Source organism: Centruroides sculpturatus, unplaced genomic scaffold (genome assembly GCF_000671375.1).
Source record: "Centruroides sculpturatus isolate CEXI.00-Female unplaced genomic scaffold, Cexi_2.0 scaffold306, whole genome shotgun sequence".
Lineage (NCBI taxonomy): Eukaryota > Metazoa > Arthropoda > Arachnida > Scorpiones > Buthidae > Centruroides > Centruroides sculpturatus.
In genome coordinates this window covers 672426-691045 of record NW_019384504.1, presented here as the reverse complement: position 1 = coordinate 691045, position 18620 = coordinate 672426, and the positions used below count along the sequence as shown (strand labels likewise).

Genomic DNA, 18620 nt, shown 5'->3' with positions numbered 1-18620 from the left:
TCTTTGATTAGTGGTTTAAAGCTCAGATTTTATGTCAAACAGGTACACCCCTGCTTCATTGAGAGTTATAACAAATTTCCATCTCTTATTCTTCCAGGTAGTTCTTGTATAGCTTTCTGCAGTTTGTCTTTCTCTTGCAATATGGCAGAGAGTGAGCTTGTAAACTTCAGATTTGTATTTCTTTTGTAACCCTAGATTTTTGGAAATTATACAATTAACTGTTGATATTGAAGTCTTTACTTTCTTTGCAATGTCTCTTTGGGTGCTGGGATTTGCCCTACTTACCAAAGCTTTCACCTTAACTATACCTGATATCTGATAGATACCTGACTCTGAGTAGTCTACAGTTTACAAACTCCAAACTTTCACCTTCTCTAAGCTTTCTTTTTCCTGTGATAACACAATAGATACCCTTTTTTGAAATGTCAAGATTCTTCATCTTGCACTTATTTCACTATAGCTATATTTCTCTTTGGAAAGTACAATAATACACTCATTGAACCAGTTGTCAATTTTTGGGGAATAATAATAAATGATGACAATTATTATATGATTTTTTTACTTAGCAGACAATCCTTTATCATTCTAATTTTAACAGATGATAATATGCACATGCATATGGAAAAAGCACAAATTTCCATAAGGGTGAAACAGCCATCTGTATAAGTACTGTTTTTCAATATGTGTTTTTTAGTTTATAATTTAAATACAGTTTTGTGATTTAAGTACTATTCAATATATAATAAATTCAATAAATAAAAAAATTGTCATTAACATCATTGATAAAATTCAGTTATAAAATATATGACTAGCAAAAACCTCGCATATTTTTTCTTCCAATATCCATATTAAATCAGAAACCAAGATTTTAAAACCATGGCTATTTTTATTCAAAGAAAATCTTGGCTAAATTTTTATCTGTTCCATTGAAAATCATTTTTTAATTGGTTTTTTATCAATTTTTTGAAAGACCTTTTTAAATAAACATCATCATTATTGCTATTGATTTTACTAATAATTTTGCACATAGACACTACAATATCCAACAGTATAGGTTCATAAATTTTCATTCACTTAAGAGAAATAACTTTGCTAAAATTGACAATTTTCTTCTAAATAGATGTATGAGTCACGTAGAAAGGAGGAAATTACCGAAAATTATCAGCTTTCAACATGCAAGTTTAAATATGAGTATCTAATGATGTCACTTAAAATATGGATTGTATATGGATGAAAATTAAAGATGAGGCATATGTATATATGCCTTTGGTGGTTTCCTGAAAAATTGTAGTGGACATGAATTTGTGTGATGAATAAAAATTTTTCATGATTTTTTAAAAACACTGTTATTAAATTTAGATAAAGAAAATCTGTTAGTTGAGATTGTCATTGCAATTTAAAATCAACAGATAATCATTATTAGAGCACAACCTACAACTTCTAGTTCAGCTTGACTTTAAAAAACACAATTCATGGGTTATTCACAGGAAATTATTATACAGGTAACTCCCATAGATAACATGGCAGTTCCAAAAAATTGCTGTGTTATGTGAATCCGTGTTATACAAAACAAAGAACTAGTGCGAAAAGGGGAGTTAGGTTCCAAAAATTAAAAAACATGCTGTTAAATCCTTATTTAAATCAGATTTATTAGTCATTTTTTTCATAGGTAAAATACTTATTTATTATTTAAGTAAATATTTTACCAGAGGATTATTCATCCTGTATGATGATCTCAGCGTGAGCATCATCAACTGTAACAGTTTTTGGGTGTGTTCGTTAATAGCAGTCACTCTGCAACGGGAGTGACTGCTGTTTTGTAGGTATTTAGGAACGACGGTGAAAGAAAGATGACGGCACCAGCACTATCGATAGTATCGTGATGGAGGAATCTATAATTCTAAAATGAGTTTTTAGAGGCAAAAGAAGGGTCCCAATTGTAAAATATAACCATTAAATGGATTATTTGTTGAAAGAGCATTCAAAATAGCGACGAAAACAATTAGAATGCTCGCGCGGAGTTACGTGGAAGTATAAAAGAATGCACCCTTTATTACATTTCATGTTGTACAAGGGTTTTACCCAATACCCAATTAGAGTGAACCTGTACTATAAAAGCACTGTATTATACGGGGATGTTCCCAATTCTTGAACCGTGTTAGAGTGAATCTGTGCTATAGAAGTGCCATTTTGTATGGGGGTTACCTGTATATTCTATTTTATTACTCTCCATTTGATATATGTTGAGAACAGTCTGAAGTGAGGCCAAACAACACTTTGTATTAAACAATTTTAGTAACCTTTAGTTTGTTGAAGTTTAATCTATACTTTTGGTTTATATTTCTGTGATTAAAAATCATTAAGTAAATTATTTAGGATATTCGTTATATTATCTATTTAAAAAAATTAATTTTGAAGTCAAGAAAAGAAAAGCCATTTACATGAATTAAGATCTTGTCAGATTATATGCCAAATTTTCAGGTTATTAATAACCTGAAAATTTTGCTAAATTAATAATTAGATATGAAGTAATTGTTTATAAATATCTTGTTTTGATCAAAGATTTGAATTTAAAAATGAACCTTTTTTAAAAAAATACAATTACTAAATTTTGTGCTTATTATCCACACCAGTATACAAGTATGTCCCACAGAAAACTCTAGAATGGAAACAAAGACTCATACCAGCTTATATCCCTGAAATGGTCATTGAAAACATGACAATAGTATGCAGTTTAGAAAATATTGTTTCAGATATTTCATTTTTTCCCTACTTCATTTTATTTCCAATAGCAATTTGTTAGATACCATTTTGTTTATCTTATAATAATAAGATGGAATATTTGAAACAATCTCCTAAACTGTTTAAATGTTGAAAATATAAATAGTTGTCGTATACCCAATTTATTTATTATATTAATTTATTTCTATTATATTTATTAAAAATAAAATAAATAAGAATAATAGTAAGAGCTAAAACAATCTCATAAAAAAATTTTAAAATTTTAATGTTGATAATATCCAATGACATTTCATTCAACATATGCTATAACTTTTATTAGTGTTAAAAAACTGACTATTTAAATGTTTTTTGACATGATTTATGTTTCATCATCTGATTGAAATTCGTTAAGAGTCAAATGGCTTTTGATCTGATGATGAGACATGAGTCATCTCAAAAAATGTTTTATCAAGATTACAAGACTGATTTCTTTTAAGTTATAGCATATGTTGAATGAAGTATGAAATATGGAGTTGATCATAAGTAGAGATTCAATGACATTGGTTTGAGAGTGAAGTGTACTACTATTTTCTGTAGAAAACTAAAAAAAGACAAAATTGGCATTCAGCTTTTAGTTAGTTTTCTTAGAGCTGTTATGTAGATCAGTGATGTTCAGAAGATTGATTGTCAATAGAATCTGTCTAAGAAGAATAACATTGTTGATTGTTGCCTGTCTACCTAAGATTGATTATCAATCTTAGGTAGACAGGCAACAATCAACAATGTTAAGGTAGACAGGCAACAAATATTTTGGAAATAGGTCTTCTTTTAGAAGTATATTTATATTATTTATAAGTATTAAGTCAAATATGTTTGTGGGATGAATAACATGTGTCATTGGCTAGATTTGGCCCAAAGACCATAGTTTGGGTACCACTGAAGAAGATAAAAGGAAATTATTGGAGATTTGTCAGTTCTGTAGTCTAATATGAATTAAAATGTGGGTTGATGCACAGAAAATGAATGGGAGAGAAGTAAAGACCAAGATATGAATTAATACATACTATGTATATATATGTACAGTACTTTGTATGCATATATGTACTGTAAATCACACAAATGCATGTGCGCACACATCTTTTGGTAGTTTTTGAGAGAAATAACATTGGTAGGTGAATGCATGTTTAGATTGCAAGGAGATTTTCACATTTCTAAAATAAATACTCTCTATGCATTTAGACAAAAGGAAAAGATATTTGAGTTCATATTTTTGAGTTAAAATCATGAGTATTACTGCATGGTATGGAAATCAGTGGTTGATGTACAGAGGTGGTATCATATGGTGAAGGAACATTATGCCACAATCAAGAATTGCCATTTGAAACTAAAATGACTGCAGATTCATTTGCAGATGCAGAGAGAAATGGTTATCCATTCAATATTATTAATCTGAGGAAAACATGTCATTAACGAATGGCAGTGGTGCCTACATTGAATTTCAAGTTATGCATCCATATTTCCATTTAATAAAGTACATCTCAATTAATCTTTATTGTCTTTGCATTAGAAATATAGAAATTATAGTGACTTCTCAATGTCTAGTTACTTGTAATTTTATATAATGTAAAAATATATACTATAATAATAATATTTATAATACACAAACACCTACTAACTTGGACTGATAGGGGATGAAGGTTATCCAAGTTTACGAAAAGTCTTGAGTTAGTAGGGTATTTTCTCTAAAGACATGGAAAATGAGAATGTGGATATAAAGTACAGTAATTTATTATGATCTGTTATACACAGAAGTTTAACTGAGCTGAGATTATGTTACTAAATTTAATTATTATGGAAAATGAGCTCAAAAAATTTTATGACAGTACAGTATACAATAATGTACAGTCTTTAGTAATTTACAGACTACAGTAATATAATGCATGGTGTTGCAAAGCCTTCTGTATATTGAAAATAACCATTAATTATAATTTTTCTGATATTTTTGAAATTGATTCTTTAAACGTACGATTACTATACAATGTTGTAAGGTTTGATCTTCCTTAAAAATTTTCTTCCACTGTTAGGATAAACTTTGTTTAAGTAGTCTAAATCAGCAGTTCCTAAGCAATCTGCTGCAGGACACAGGTGCATGAAGCCATTCTAAGTAGGTCATGATATGAATAAAAAAATTTAATGTGAAAAATTTTTAAATGATTAAAAAATAACAAAATATGCTTTTGTGTTATTAATTGTATTTTAGAAATTTGTACCAATAAACTATTACAGAAAGTATTATAGATAGCTTTATGATTGATCTGTCAGTCAGTCTAGTAATATTTGATAATAAAGTTACAACCTTCATACAACTGATAAGTATGCTATAAGTCCAAAAAGGTTGGAAACCATTGGTCTAAATAAAGGTTATACACATCAGAATAAGAGCTGGTCATTCATCTTGTTTCTTTGCTAATTTACAGAATAAATGTTATATGTTAAAAATTAGCTGGTTAACTTATCAGGCAGTTTATTAAGATTTATACATGCAGTAGGTTGAATGTAATTCTGCAGTTTAAAGTGCATTTAATTTTGACTATACATTATCTTTCTTCTGCTATGTATTAACTAAATACAAGTGCTGCTTGATGGTGTAGTTACTATGTATCTCAATCCCCTTCTTATGGGGGCCAAATCCTATCTCATCTATGAAAAATGATAATTATGCTCTTTCATAGTAGCCAAGGTAGAATTTGGCCCCATGAGGAGTTGGGCAACTACACCATTAAATAACACTACTGATTACCTATAGCTATACTCTTGTGCACTTGTAAGTTATTTAGTTAATATCTAGAAGCAAGATTTATAGCCTGGTGCAATGTTTTTGTTTAAACTGTAATGACTCTCAGAGAATTATTCAAAGTGAATTATCAAGTTTATTGAATGTTCTTTACAGTGAATAAGAGCCCAACAATCAACTCTTAAACTTAAATTATTGGGTATTATTGATATAATAGAAGTTTTGTATATTATGAAATTTTTTTTTGAGATTATTTTAACATTTATCATCATCATTATTAGTATATATATTGTATTTCATTATTATTATTTGATAAATAAGAACAAAACAGTAAAAGAAATTGTCATTTGTTGGCCATTTTCTATTTTTTGTCCTTAATACATATTTTAGGTAGTTAGGTCTCAGTATTCTATTATTGTTTCACTTATAACTGTACCCATAATTAACTGCTAATGTAAATAATATGATATAAATGGAAAAAAATGAAATATTTGAAACAATATTTTCTAAACTACATACTAGTGTCATGCTTTCAATGTCTACTTCAAAGGTATGAGAATATACTTAGGTTATGTGAAGATTTAATTTTCATTCTAGCAATATGTTGCAGAGTATATACTGGAATGAATTTATTGCCACCCCAGATCATTTATCATAATTTTGTATTAATGATGTTTTTGTAATGAAATTTAAATTGAAAAGAACATTCTATTTGGAAAGAAAATGCTTTTTCTTTCAAATTTGATCCTGTTTTCCATTTACAAGTTTAACTAAATAATGGTAAGCACCAACTATTATTTTTATGCATATTATGATTCCTGTTAAATTTTTAACTGAAATTGTAATTGAATTTGCATTTATAAATCTTGCTCATGGATTATTTACTTGATTCAAATATGAATATATTTCTTAAGATTTCTTGAAGGAATATATTTTCATTGGTAAACACATTATAAAATACATCTTTACATTAAGTGTGATGCATGATTTTGGCTGATTTGCAATACTGTTGCTGGTCTCATTGGTACAACTTTGCTTTCAGGAAAAATCGGAGAAAGAACTTGCATGGATTGATATCTGTGACCTTTGAGATGATCATATTTTGCCATTTTTGTGACGCAGTGTGCTGTAGCTTCATAATTATGCCATATATCAATCCATGTCATTTTTTTTCTGAAGCTTCCTGAAAGAGAATGTGTTAATGGAAATCAGAAACCGTGTTGCAAATCAGAGTAAAGATCACATATTTTTGCTACATGTTGTCAAAAGATGTGTGTTATTAAAAGGATAACCAATTCAACCGTGCACCTGTAAAAAAATGTAAGATGAAATGGACAGCATATTGAATTATATGAAATGAATTATAAAATGTATTATATTTGGTTTGAACCCAATTTTGTTAATAAGTATGTTACAAAACTGCCATACTATTTGTTTTATATATGTATGCCACAATATAATTCTACTTATTTAAAATTCAAAAATTTAATTATGTTTAGTACTTATATAATTTTGAAATTTTTACATTAGTATAAATTAATAATTGATTGAAGTAAACAAAACTAATTATGTTCATGCTATAATTATATTTTGTAATTGTATAATCTATAGAAATCATTTAATATTTAATTTTGGAATAGTGATAAATAATATTAAGATTTTTCAAAATAAATGATAAATTGATCTTAATAGTGGAACTTGTTTTGACATTGATTTTTTTTTTTTTGCATATTTGTTTTTTATAATTCAATACAGTACAATACAATATAGACTAGTATGTTATTCACGCCAAGTAATATTAATAAGCAGTTAAAACTCCCTGTGTTATGAGTTTTAACTGCTTATTAGTACAATACAAGTAATAAATAAATAAGACAGGACATAGGAAAAGCTTTCTTCTAGATCCTTCTTAAAACACAGCAAATACATATTAAATGAAGTTAAATAAAATAAAATATTAAATGAAAATAAATAAATAAAATTTATTTAAACATTAAATTTAAAAATCAGTATTTTAAGTTTTTATTCAAAGCTGTTGACTTCAAACCTTAGCAGTAAGTAATTGAACTGGCATATCTAATAAGCATTTTCATAATCCCAAATGATCACATTCTGTTGAATATCTATCTGTTGATGATAAAATATAATGAAGAAAATAAAATTTCCTGTAAAAAATATACTATGTAATAAAATTATTCAAAATTCATATACTTTTAAGTTAATGTGCCTAAAAGTGGATAAAACAAGATATTGGCTAGAATCCAGTAATTCTTGAAACAAGTTTTGGCTACAAGACTTCTCATTGAAACCAGTACATACATCCTATATGATTGAAACAAAGTTTGTTGATCGAGAAAACATTTAGTTTATTTTAAAATTGTGTGTCAATTTTATTGTTTAAAATTTATTATTATTAGTATAAAAAAATAATTAATAAAAATTTAATTATAAATAATTAAATATACTTCCTAACATTTTAAAAGAAATAAAAGTATATTAATACACTGTTTTTACATTATTGTAGAAACATTATGTCCTAAGCAATAGTATATGAAATATTTTGTAATTACCAGTATTATAAAATTTTTATTTGTGCTTTAATAAATTATTATAAAGTAGACAAATAACAAAAACATGTACTTGTGTATGTGTGTATATACCTATGCATATATATATACTTTATTTTGCATCCATTTATTTTACTTACTTGTCTAATTATAATTACTGGTACAATATTTAAATTTCTTTATGAAATTTCTTAAGTCATTTGTTTATTGATTGCATGCAAATCCTATTATATTCAAGATGATGATTCAATTAAATATTCTTTTATATCTCAGTTAATGATTATATAAATATATAGTTTTTATAATTAAGAAAAACTAAACAAAACAAAACTGAAGTTACTCAAATTACATTGGTAATAAAGTGGCTTATGTTGTTTAATATATAATTGAATTATTGAAAAAATTTGAAGTTTGATATTATTCCAAAATAAGCTTATTTTTCACTGTATTTAGAAATTTAGCATTTTAAATTTTTAATTAATCTATTTAATTTTTCTATTTCTAGAAATAGGGAATTATTATTGAAATATTATTAAAAATAGAACTTCTGCTTAAACTTAATATGAAAACTTATTAGTGAATATTTGAAGTAATTAATTAACTATTAGTTTCTTTTATGTTAAAAATTCTTTAATTTTTAAATTATCTTAAATTATAGAGATTTCTGATAGTTTTTAAATATTTAAGATAAATTACTGTTAATTAATGTAGTCCAGCATCACAGGAAGCAATAACATAAACTGAGATTTTGCAATTAGGAATAGCTTAAAATAGGGCTCAAATACTGCTGTCCAACTATCTGGGGATTACAGAATATTCACAGACAGATTGCTCTTTCTCATATCAAATTGAACAAATACACTGAATTTGTTAATTAAAGAAATCAACTTTTTTATCAGTACTATCTCCAAAAAACAAATGATTGAAATTCATAAAACAGTTGAAAAATACAGAAAGTGTCTTCACTTTTCACCCTTGTCATACTGTGATAACATAAGATTTTTGTGGCAAAATCAACCTTTTATTTGATGTTTTTGTCCAACTCAATATCTAAAATGTTCAGAAGTTTTCCTCTGGCAGTAGCACAATTATAAAAATATATCAATAAATAGGAATAATAGAAGAATATAAATCCTTTAATTATTTTGTGAATTTTAAAATATATTTATTGTCTTGCCCATTTTTTATAATTATGTAGAAATTATTGATTTTCAATGGATTTTTAGTAACACAAGCATATCTAGAAATGGAAAGGCAGTCTAGTTAGTCTGATAAGCTTATTAGAAGAGTATATACCAAACTACCTTGGACTACAATAAAAGAGTAATATATTACCCATATAGATTTAAAGTTAAATACATACCTATTTTCCCTGTGGACTTAATGAGGATAAAACATCTGAGCATCTGCTCTTCTCTTGCAACAGGTATAATCATCTTAGGACCCTATTGGAATGAGCTGTTATTCTAAATGGTTAAACTAGCCATGACTTTTCTTCAGCTTATCTCTACTTATGATATGTACAACTAGTCCTTTATTCTGAACTTCGAGACACTTAACATTCATTCTTGTATTCTGTAGTTTTTCCTCTTTTTTATGGTTGGTCTCAATGAAGAATATTCAAATGCTATATTTACACACAATGAGAATAAATTATAAATTTTACCTCAATTAAGTTTAAAGAATAACAAGAATAGAGATCAGGAGGTATTCTTACAGAATGTAGCTTGATTTACATTAACATGTCATTCTTCCAGTTGTTAATTCTAGCAGAGAGTGAATGCTGTGATGTTGTATTACTGATCCTGTTAAAAGTTAATCTTGTCCCACATAATTCAAGTATTGCCTCTTACTTTTTTTCTCCTATCATTCCCCTCCCTCTTCTCTCTTTCTATCCTATTTTATCTGTAAACCTTTTCCTAAGGCTAAACTATTTGAGTAGGACCTAATTAAAAAAGAAGTTACAAATGTTGAATATAATTTTTTTGCTTGTATTAAGAATATAGGGTGACTAGATCAGTGAATGACTGATGTTTTATATTCTTGATGAGTAGATACATTAGATGGTAAATAAAGAGTGATTTATTCAATTGTTAAATATCTAATTAAAGTATCATTGATATAGTGTGACTTAACCATTGAATGACTATCATGGTTATTTGCTGAAATTCCAACTTAATGTCATGGCCAAAATTATGCCAGCGAATGAACAAGAGTAATGGATGACATTTCATATCAGTAAATGATCAGTATGGCTTCTATCAATGGTTAAATGATGCTGGTCTTTACTGGATTTTTCTGCTTTGTGAGATCAGAAGCAGAAGATTAATTTTCAGATACAGTTAGATTTTTTAGATTGCATCATTATTTCATAAAACAGTATACTTTAAGCATACATACAATTTACATTAATTATGGAAAAATAGCAGCCATACAAAATAATCCTGAATTACATCTTCAAAACATATTACTACAGTTCCTAATTGAATTCATTTCTCCCCCAGCTGTTATATATAACAGAGGAAAAGTATGGCAATCAGTCAAAAATTGATCTTCCCACATTTTAACATTTTTGGACTCAGGACACCTTGAAACATCAAGAAATGCAAAATAAATTTGGGGGGTAATTTCTATATGTATGGATGTTAGTGTGTGGCATGATTTTGTTTGCTATGTTTGAAGCTTAACGACTTCTGTGCTTTTTATGGAAAATTTCTGAAATTTTGCAGGGAAGTTTGTTTGTTAGTGGGATTGATGCATTAAATTTTGGTTAGTAGAGGTCAAGGTGTGGGGAGATAAAGGGGGTCGTGTATCTCCAGTAGGGTCAGACTTAATGGTGATTTTACTTGTTATTAGCATTTACAATTTTTTTATAAAACCAATCCCTACTGTCAAAATGAAGCTTTTTTAACTATTATAAAAAGTTTTTAAAACAAAATATCATAATAGATTGTGCCATCAAATGTTGCAGAGAAAGTTAAGCAACTCATTTCTGGATTTTTTTTGTATATTTGATAAAAATATATAGAATACAGGTAGATCTCATTTCGTATAGGCGAATTTAGATCAACCTCTGCCAAGATGATTGCCAACATTAGGGAGACCAGACGTGGCACATGAAAGAAGAATATAAAGTGTTATTAATGTTTGAATGGTTTGTTGCTGAGCAAATACACACACATTAAACTGTTTGACACTTGTAATAGACATCTATTAATTAAGAAATGTTTTCAGCTCAAGACAGAAGTATTGTCAGTTTATATAAAGGATTTCATTTTTGTTTAGTAGGATAGTTCAGTACAGAGTAAAAAATGTTCCTTTATTAATAGTGTTACCACCTGTCCGGTTTTCACCCGGACAGTCCGGGAATCGACTCACTGTCCAGGTGAACAATCAATTTTGTCCGGGAATGTCGTGCGCAACCTGTTGACTTTTTTTTTTTTTTTTTTTGCACGACTCGTATTCATACACGTCTCCAATATCCAATAGAGCTAAGTCATCTGTAGTTGTTTTTTCTTAATTTAGTTACTTAGGTTACTCCTACTCCTACCCAAGTCTCCCTAGTTCCTAACTCTAACTGATGTAGAACCAGCATGCACTGCACATTATTCTTCGCATTGCAAAATGACATTGCGCATGCATCAGGAACTTCTGTTTGAACAAATCTCACCTGCCGTCCGGATCAGCAATTTTGAAAAGATGGCAACACTATTTATTAATAATAATCTTTTTATCACCAGAATCATGCAGCATAATGTGTTTATTTCAGTAATTTCAATTTATTAGATATCATGGACCTAGGCCTTTTCCAGATATCAGAATACAAATTGAAAAATATAATATAGTTAAAAACAAAACAGGCACAAAACAAAACCTTTAAATCAAATAGCATGTTATTATTGTTGTAAGAATTGACATAATATCAAATACTATACTACTACAGAGACTTGAATTTTTGTCTAAGTGTATTAAATGTGTCAAATTTGATTGGTTCTGATCAAGAACAATCTGTTGTTGTTAAAGGAAATAGTTCTGTTTTAACCTCCAATAAAAGTATTATCAGATTAACTAAGGAAATTCAGTTACTATTTTTGAAACATTAACTGAAATATCATAATTTCCTGCGTATAACCAGCAAAAAATTGCTAGAACACACAACCTGCACTACTTTCAAACTAGCTTTAAAACAGACTATATGTTAAAACATAACCATGTATAATGTGTCAAAGTAACAAAGAAAATTGTGAATCCTTGTGAATTAGTAATTAAAGGCTATTAGTGTTATAAAAAAGTTTTAAAATTATGGGTAAAATAAGAAAATATCTTATTTAAAACAATTTTAAACACTTTTATAACACATGCATTGTTATATGCCTACCATTTTAATACATAAATCTAATACTTGTAGATATATTTACTTTCTATAATTTTTTGCTAAAATAATTGCTGAAATAAAAACATCATTTGACTTTATTGTATACCCCTACATATCAAGTTGTATTTGAAAATATGCAACATAACTCTACAGTTTAGAAGACATTATCTCAAACATCATCCAAATTTTCATTTTATTCCTGTTAGGAATTCATTTTAGATGAAGTTAATTATAAAGTAAGTAAGACAGGAAAAATGGAAAAATTTTAAATTGAACTTGTTTTATATCTCTTTCTGCCCTGTGGGGCACTAAAAGGGCCCTTTTTCTGTGTCCATTGCGAATTTTATCAGGCTTACAATGGGAGAGCTGGGTGGTAAGGAATGGGGCCTGATGTATCTAGGACAGCCTACCCATAAAAAAATTCTTGGGGTTGTTTAACCAGATTTGGTCTTAGGTCTTAGGTCTTCAGAGTAGTAGGCTGACACCTTATTGCCTCAGCCATGCAACCAGCAATGGAACTGCCTAAAGTGCACTGAGTATTGAAAATAATAAGTTTTATTACATCTGTTGAACAAAACAAATATTTATCTAAAAGAAAAAGTTATAAAACAAACAAATATTACAAATACATTTGGACTTGATTGTAGTTTGTAGCAACAAATTGAAAAGGATGAAACTAATGTCTCCTTAACAAATTTTGTTTAATAAAAAATAAGACTAAATAGACTACTCAGTACAATTAGGCCAGATTATTTTGAATAGATTAAATACATAGGATTTTACAGTTGCAAAATATATATTTTCTAGTTGAACATCATTTGTCAACAAAAAAAAAAAGAAATGAAAAAAGTAATTGCATTTACAGAAATTTTATATAGAAATGTTATTTATTCTAACAAATATAATGACAATATGTTACACTATTATACTCTCCAAATAATCCCCATCAAAATTGATAAATACAAACATTCTGCTCAAATCTGCAATCTACAAAACTAAGGATATCTTAAATTCTGTAACCAGATTTTTGTTTTTGCAAAATTCAATTAGAAATCATCCCATTTTGATAAGGTGTAGTTGTGAAAGTTAAAAAAGCATTCCAGCTAGGTATTAATTAAAAATTAAAAGCAATTTACTCAAACAGAAATTTTCATCCACTTATGTTTATATAGAATTTTATTTATTGTTTTACTAGGTAAATCTTAGACATGTAAGGAAAGTTTTCATTTAAAAAATAGTAATAAAGTATTAGTAGTAGTAATGTAATTATACATTGTTGATTATGTGTACTGTCTGGCTATTTATGTATATTTGTAAGTTTTATTTTACAATTAAAAACAATGTATACTTTTCCAATCTCATTTTTTTTCCTATAGCTTATATATAAAGCCATTGTTTTACTGAAGCAAAATCTTAATAATTAATCATATTCCCACATAAATATGTTTATTTAAATTAAATACTTGTAGCAGTTACTTTTGATAAAGAGAAGTTTAAAATTATTATTACAATTATGTAAAATTTTTTGAAAGTTTTGGAATGAATATTAAGAATTGTTGCTTAATATTTATCAGTTAATTTGAAGATATAAAATATGTTGTTAATAAATTGAAGATTAAAGATTAGTTAGTTACATACTCGACAATATCAGTAAAAAGGGGGAGAGGAAATTGCAATCTCCTATCTGTGATCTCTTAGAACGAAATTCTGTTTCTCCTTGTATAATGATGTTTACAGCTGTATCGATAGTTATTTGGATCTTCTAAATAACTATCTATAATCTATCGGAAAATCCGAATAACATCATTATTAAATGGATAAAGTAAACGTTTATATGCATACTTTTTATTTTTGTTGTGTAAATTTTTAATGTTAAGTAATTGCCTTATAACACAACGCCTTAATTCCGTCCAGTTCTTTGTGACACGACAAATAAGATGTTCATTTGTGGTATAGGATAGTTGGAAAAACTAGTAGCGGTTTGATACGTTATACAAGTATTTTACATGGTATAAGATATTCGTTATACATATACTCGTATTTTCCGTTTTTAATTAAGCTATTTTTATTATTTAATAACGTGCCGAGAAAGACTCTGTTATTAAAAGTTTTATATCCGCGGTTTACGCAGCAAGAAAGCGTTTAATTAACGTAAAGTCATATGATGTCTCGATAATCTCGCATTTATGTTCCCAGTATCTGTAATCTCTCTTTTTTTTCCTCCCCTCTATCTCTATGAGACTTGGTTTTAAAAATTATTTCGCTTGGATTTATTTGCATAATCCAATGTTTTCATTATAACGAAAATGATTCAATATGCGAGATGATTGTTTACCGAAAATACTTTAAAAAACACGCGATCGTTAGGTTTGCCGGTTCCTAAATAAAGTGATTTTTGTCGGCCGAAACGGGAAGTTAGTTGTATGTTACAGAACGGGCGATACTCGAAGAAATTTTCCAGTTTTGTATTTTGAAGTTTTTTCTAGCGTTTTAGATGTTTTGGCGGCATATGCGACGATATTTAAACGAAAAAAAAAGAAATCGAGTGTAAAGTTAAGGCGAGTTACTGTAAAATAGGGGCGTCAGTCGGTGCCGCGGCCAGAGGACCGAAATTAAAGACGAACTAGTTCTACCGGTTTCAAGTTTTTGGCCGATCGAAAGCCAGATACCAGTAAAAATGGAACGAGACAAATTAATACGAATATCGGTCGGAAAAAGTAAGCGTTACACAAGACACTTCCGATATTAAACGATAAATCGTGGCCGACAAAGTAAACGCCGATTTAACTAAGACGATGCTAAATTTGTCTACAGTTATGTTTTCAAGCGTAGTTCTATTTGGAAGAGTGGGGCGAGATTGGAGAGAAATGTAGTGTGGTAAATGACTGATTCTCGGCCGGATAACAAGAAGTTGCGGTCGCGTAAATATGTCAGGTAAAACGGGAGGAGGAAAACGAATGAAAAGTTTCGACCGATGGAAGCCGAGTTGACAAAAGGAAAAACTATTTCGATCGAACAATACGATAGTAGTCCTTCGAATTGCCTACTTTAGTTAAGACCGGCCTCCTTATATATGTATCGAATAAAAACATCAGTTTAGTAACCGCTTTAACCTATTGTTTTACCACAAGTTCAGAAAATATTCAGAGTTGCTTCACTTAAAAATAAACGCTGTCGGTAAATAGAAAAAATGTCTGTCGGTTAAAAATTTCTTGTTTTACGCTCTTTTCCTTTATTCATATGCAGTATAAGTGTAATGCGAAACTCGGAGCTCAAATGATTAATGAAATTGTATGAAAATAATTGTGGTTTTCACGCCTTTATGTATAATTACATTTATATTAAGGAAACTATGGTGAAGGCACCGGGTCGAATTTTTGTGCGCCGCTCGATTACCGCGTTTTGAACACGTAATGAGCGAAAGATATCCAATGGGTCTCTCCAAGCCAGATGATTTTCGTATCCTGTGCTCGAGCGTTACTTACAAGTTTTATTTGTTTATAGCATCTTTCGCTAATTGTTGGTAAATTTGACGCTGTTTTATATTTACATTGTTAATTTTCGAATTCGTTACCTTCGAAATTCCAGGGTTTTAATGTAAATAAATTCCTCAAACGCGTTTAATTATTAGATCGACTCTATTAACCATTCTAAGTTACTTCTTTGATCAATAGAATTGGTTACCAGATTCCGTTGGACACGGTTCTTTGGCCTAGAAATTCCTCTGGTATTTACGAAAAATTGGGAAAGAGTTCCCCGTTGAAGAAATGTTTATTTTGTGTTTACGTATATTACAAAAAACGAGTACGACGAAAACTCTGAACCATATTTTGTGCTGCAGAAACAGAATTTTTTGACCGTTTGAGGTTTTACGTGTGGAAGTAACGAAGAAATTTGGACAAAGTTTTCTGGTTTAACCGAATTTTTGTTTACAGAATCGCCGCCTCCTCCCTACACAAGACACGCCCGAGAAGCGGAGTCCGAAGCGGAACGGATGACGCCAGTTGCCGGGCTACCTTCGTCGACGGCCGCCGCCGACGCATTCGTTTACTTCGAGGGAAGGACGTTCGACGCCGAGGACCCAGGCTCCCACCCTCCTAGTTACCCAACCACAGGTCAGTACCTTTATTTCCCCTACCGTCTTCTCGGTAAGTCTCTGCCCCCAGAGGGATCCTCCGACGACTTCCGGTCCGGTCGCCGGAAGGACGAGCCAGTCGAGATGCCAATCGGAAGAAGGGGACTCGGAGAGTCGTTCCCCGGAATCCTCAGGGTCTCGGCTCCGCCCCGCCCGTCGGGAAGCGCGCGGCGGAGATATTTCGGTCTAGCCTCTCCCGTATCCGGAGGGTGTTTCCGTTATCGATCGTCTCTTCGGCGACCTCGACCGTCCGCTCCGTCGTTATTTATCGCGTCGCGTACGTAACGGACAAAAACAAAAGCGCAGTCGCGCCGCTCCGTCGCCATCGGGAGGAGGCGGAGTGTCGGAGTTGCGCTCGATCCGGAGACACTTGTGACGAAATTTTCTTTTTCCTTCGATAGGTGAGAACGGAGCCTCCGACGCCTGGTGTAGCGTGGCCTACTGGGAGTTACGAACTAGAGTGGGTCGATTGTTTCCGGTCAGCGGCGACCGGGTGGACGTCTTTTCCGAACTGCCTCACGGTGACGGCCTGTGCCTGGCCACGCTGGCCGGACTCCACTCCACTCGCAACGAGAGCGTGCTGAGGACCAGAGACAAGATAGGACCGGGCGTCAGCCTCTCCAGGGAGGCGGACAGCGTCTGGCTATACAACCGCTCCGACCATCCGGTCTTCGTCAACTCGCCCACCCTCGAGCGGCCCGAGGCGGGCGCTCCCACCGTCTACAAGGTGCCGCCCGGATACTCCATCGAGATCTTCGATTACCGCAAATCCGAGTATCGCAGGGCCCGCCTGGCCGCCGGTCCGGCCGAACGTTCGGACGGTCCCGTCGACCCCAACTCCGTCAGAGTCAGCTTTGCCAAGGGCTGGGGACCCAAATATTCGCGCCAGTTCGTCACCTCCTGTCCCTGTTGGCTGGAGGTACTGCTGGCCCGTCCGCCCAGGTGACCGAGTCTGCGCCCTTCTTCCCGGACTCTCCTCTTTCGGCGGCCTCCCGCCCGAGGCGCCGCTCCTCTTCTCCTGTATATAGAGTGTACATATTTTTGTCACGATTTCTGCCGCGGACGCGTAGCTTGTATAGATTGTACGGTCGTATCGACTGGTATCCGCGGGACCGGGCGCAACGGCCCGCCCGCCCCAATTTCTATCGGAATAAAATCGTTTCCGTCGAACTCGTCTCTACTTTTCTTTTCCAAGCACAAAACCACGCTGCCAATGTTTTCTTCCCGTGGATCTTCCTTTTAACGCCGACGGTTCTATTACATCTCGCGCCACCGTGCGCTTCTGGCGCCATCTTTTGGGTAAGAATGGAAATGTGTTATTCGTATCGGGGATTTCGATACCGTAAAGATAATTCGAAGTAAATTATTATCGAGGAACAAGAATAACGAGATAAGAAATCACTTAGTCCGGTCGAGGTTAATTTTTGGTCAGTTGGATCGTTTAAGTAAGTCTTATGGGCGTGTGCCTATAAGACACTTATTTACAGTAATTTATTTAAATACCTTCCCTATTTCGTCTAAGGCCGCGAATAAAGAAACGCGATGCCAATAAAAAAAAATTATTTGGTATTGACAGTGATATTTTCGTGGAAGATATAGAAAATTGGAAACATTGCGATTCTTTAATCAGCAACAATATAGACTTAACAAGCGAGCATTATTGTTCTTTCACTGTTGAAGTGATTTCATAAAAGCTGCATTAAAGCGTTTTATATTACAGTAGAGCGTCGTTTATCCGAATCAATTGGGGACTGGGATTGTTCGGATAACCAATTATGCACGAAAAAATATATTAATTTATCCCGTGTTGAAATTTTTCTCCGTTGAGTGTCGCTTCGCGTTGAATTTTCGTCGATGTTAAGCCTAACGAAGACTATTGTATCGTTAAAAATTAATTTTTTATTTTGTACAAACAAAATAAATATATTGAAAAATATAAAAACAATAAAAAATTATACTTCAGAAGTTAATTTAGTATCAAAAACGTAAAATATTTGAGTAGCCCAAGACATAGCCAAAGATTGCAGC

The 18620-nt window shown here is 31.4% G+C and overlaps 1 protein-coding gene across 1 annotated transcript in view; it reads left to right on the top strand.

Moving 5' to 3' along the window:
- The window catches only part of LOC111622173 (mothers against decapentaplegic homolog 6-like), a 35768-nt gene extending 18006 nt beyond the window's left edge, over window positions 1–17762 (top strand). The window contains exons 2-3 of the mRNA XM_023364518.1: window positions 16393–16572; window positions 16994–17762. Coding sequence (XP_023220286.1) covers window positions 16393–16572; window positions 16994–17538 — 725 coding nt within the window. The 3' untranslated portion in view covers window positions 17539–17762. The remainder of the gene's footprint in view (window positions 1–16392; window positions 16573–16993) is intronic.
- Window positions 17763–18620: the final 858 nt, after the last annotated feature.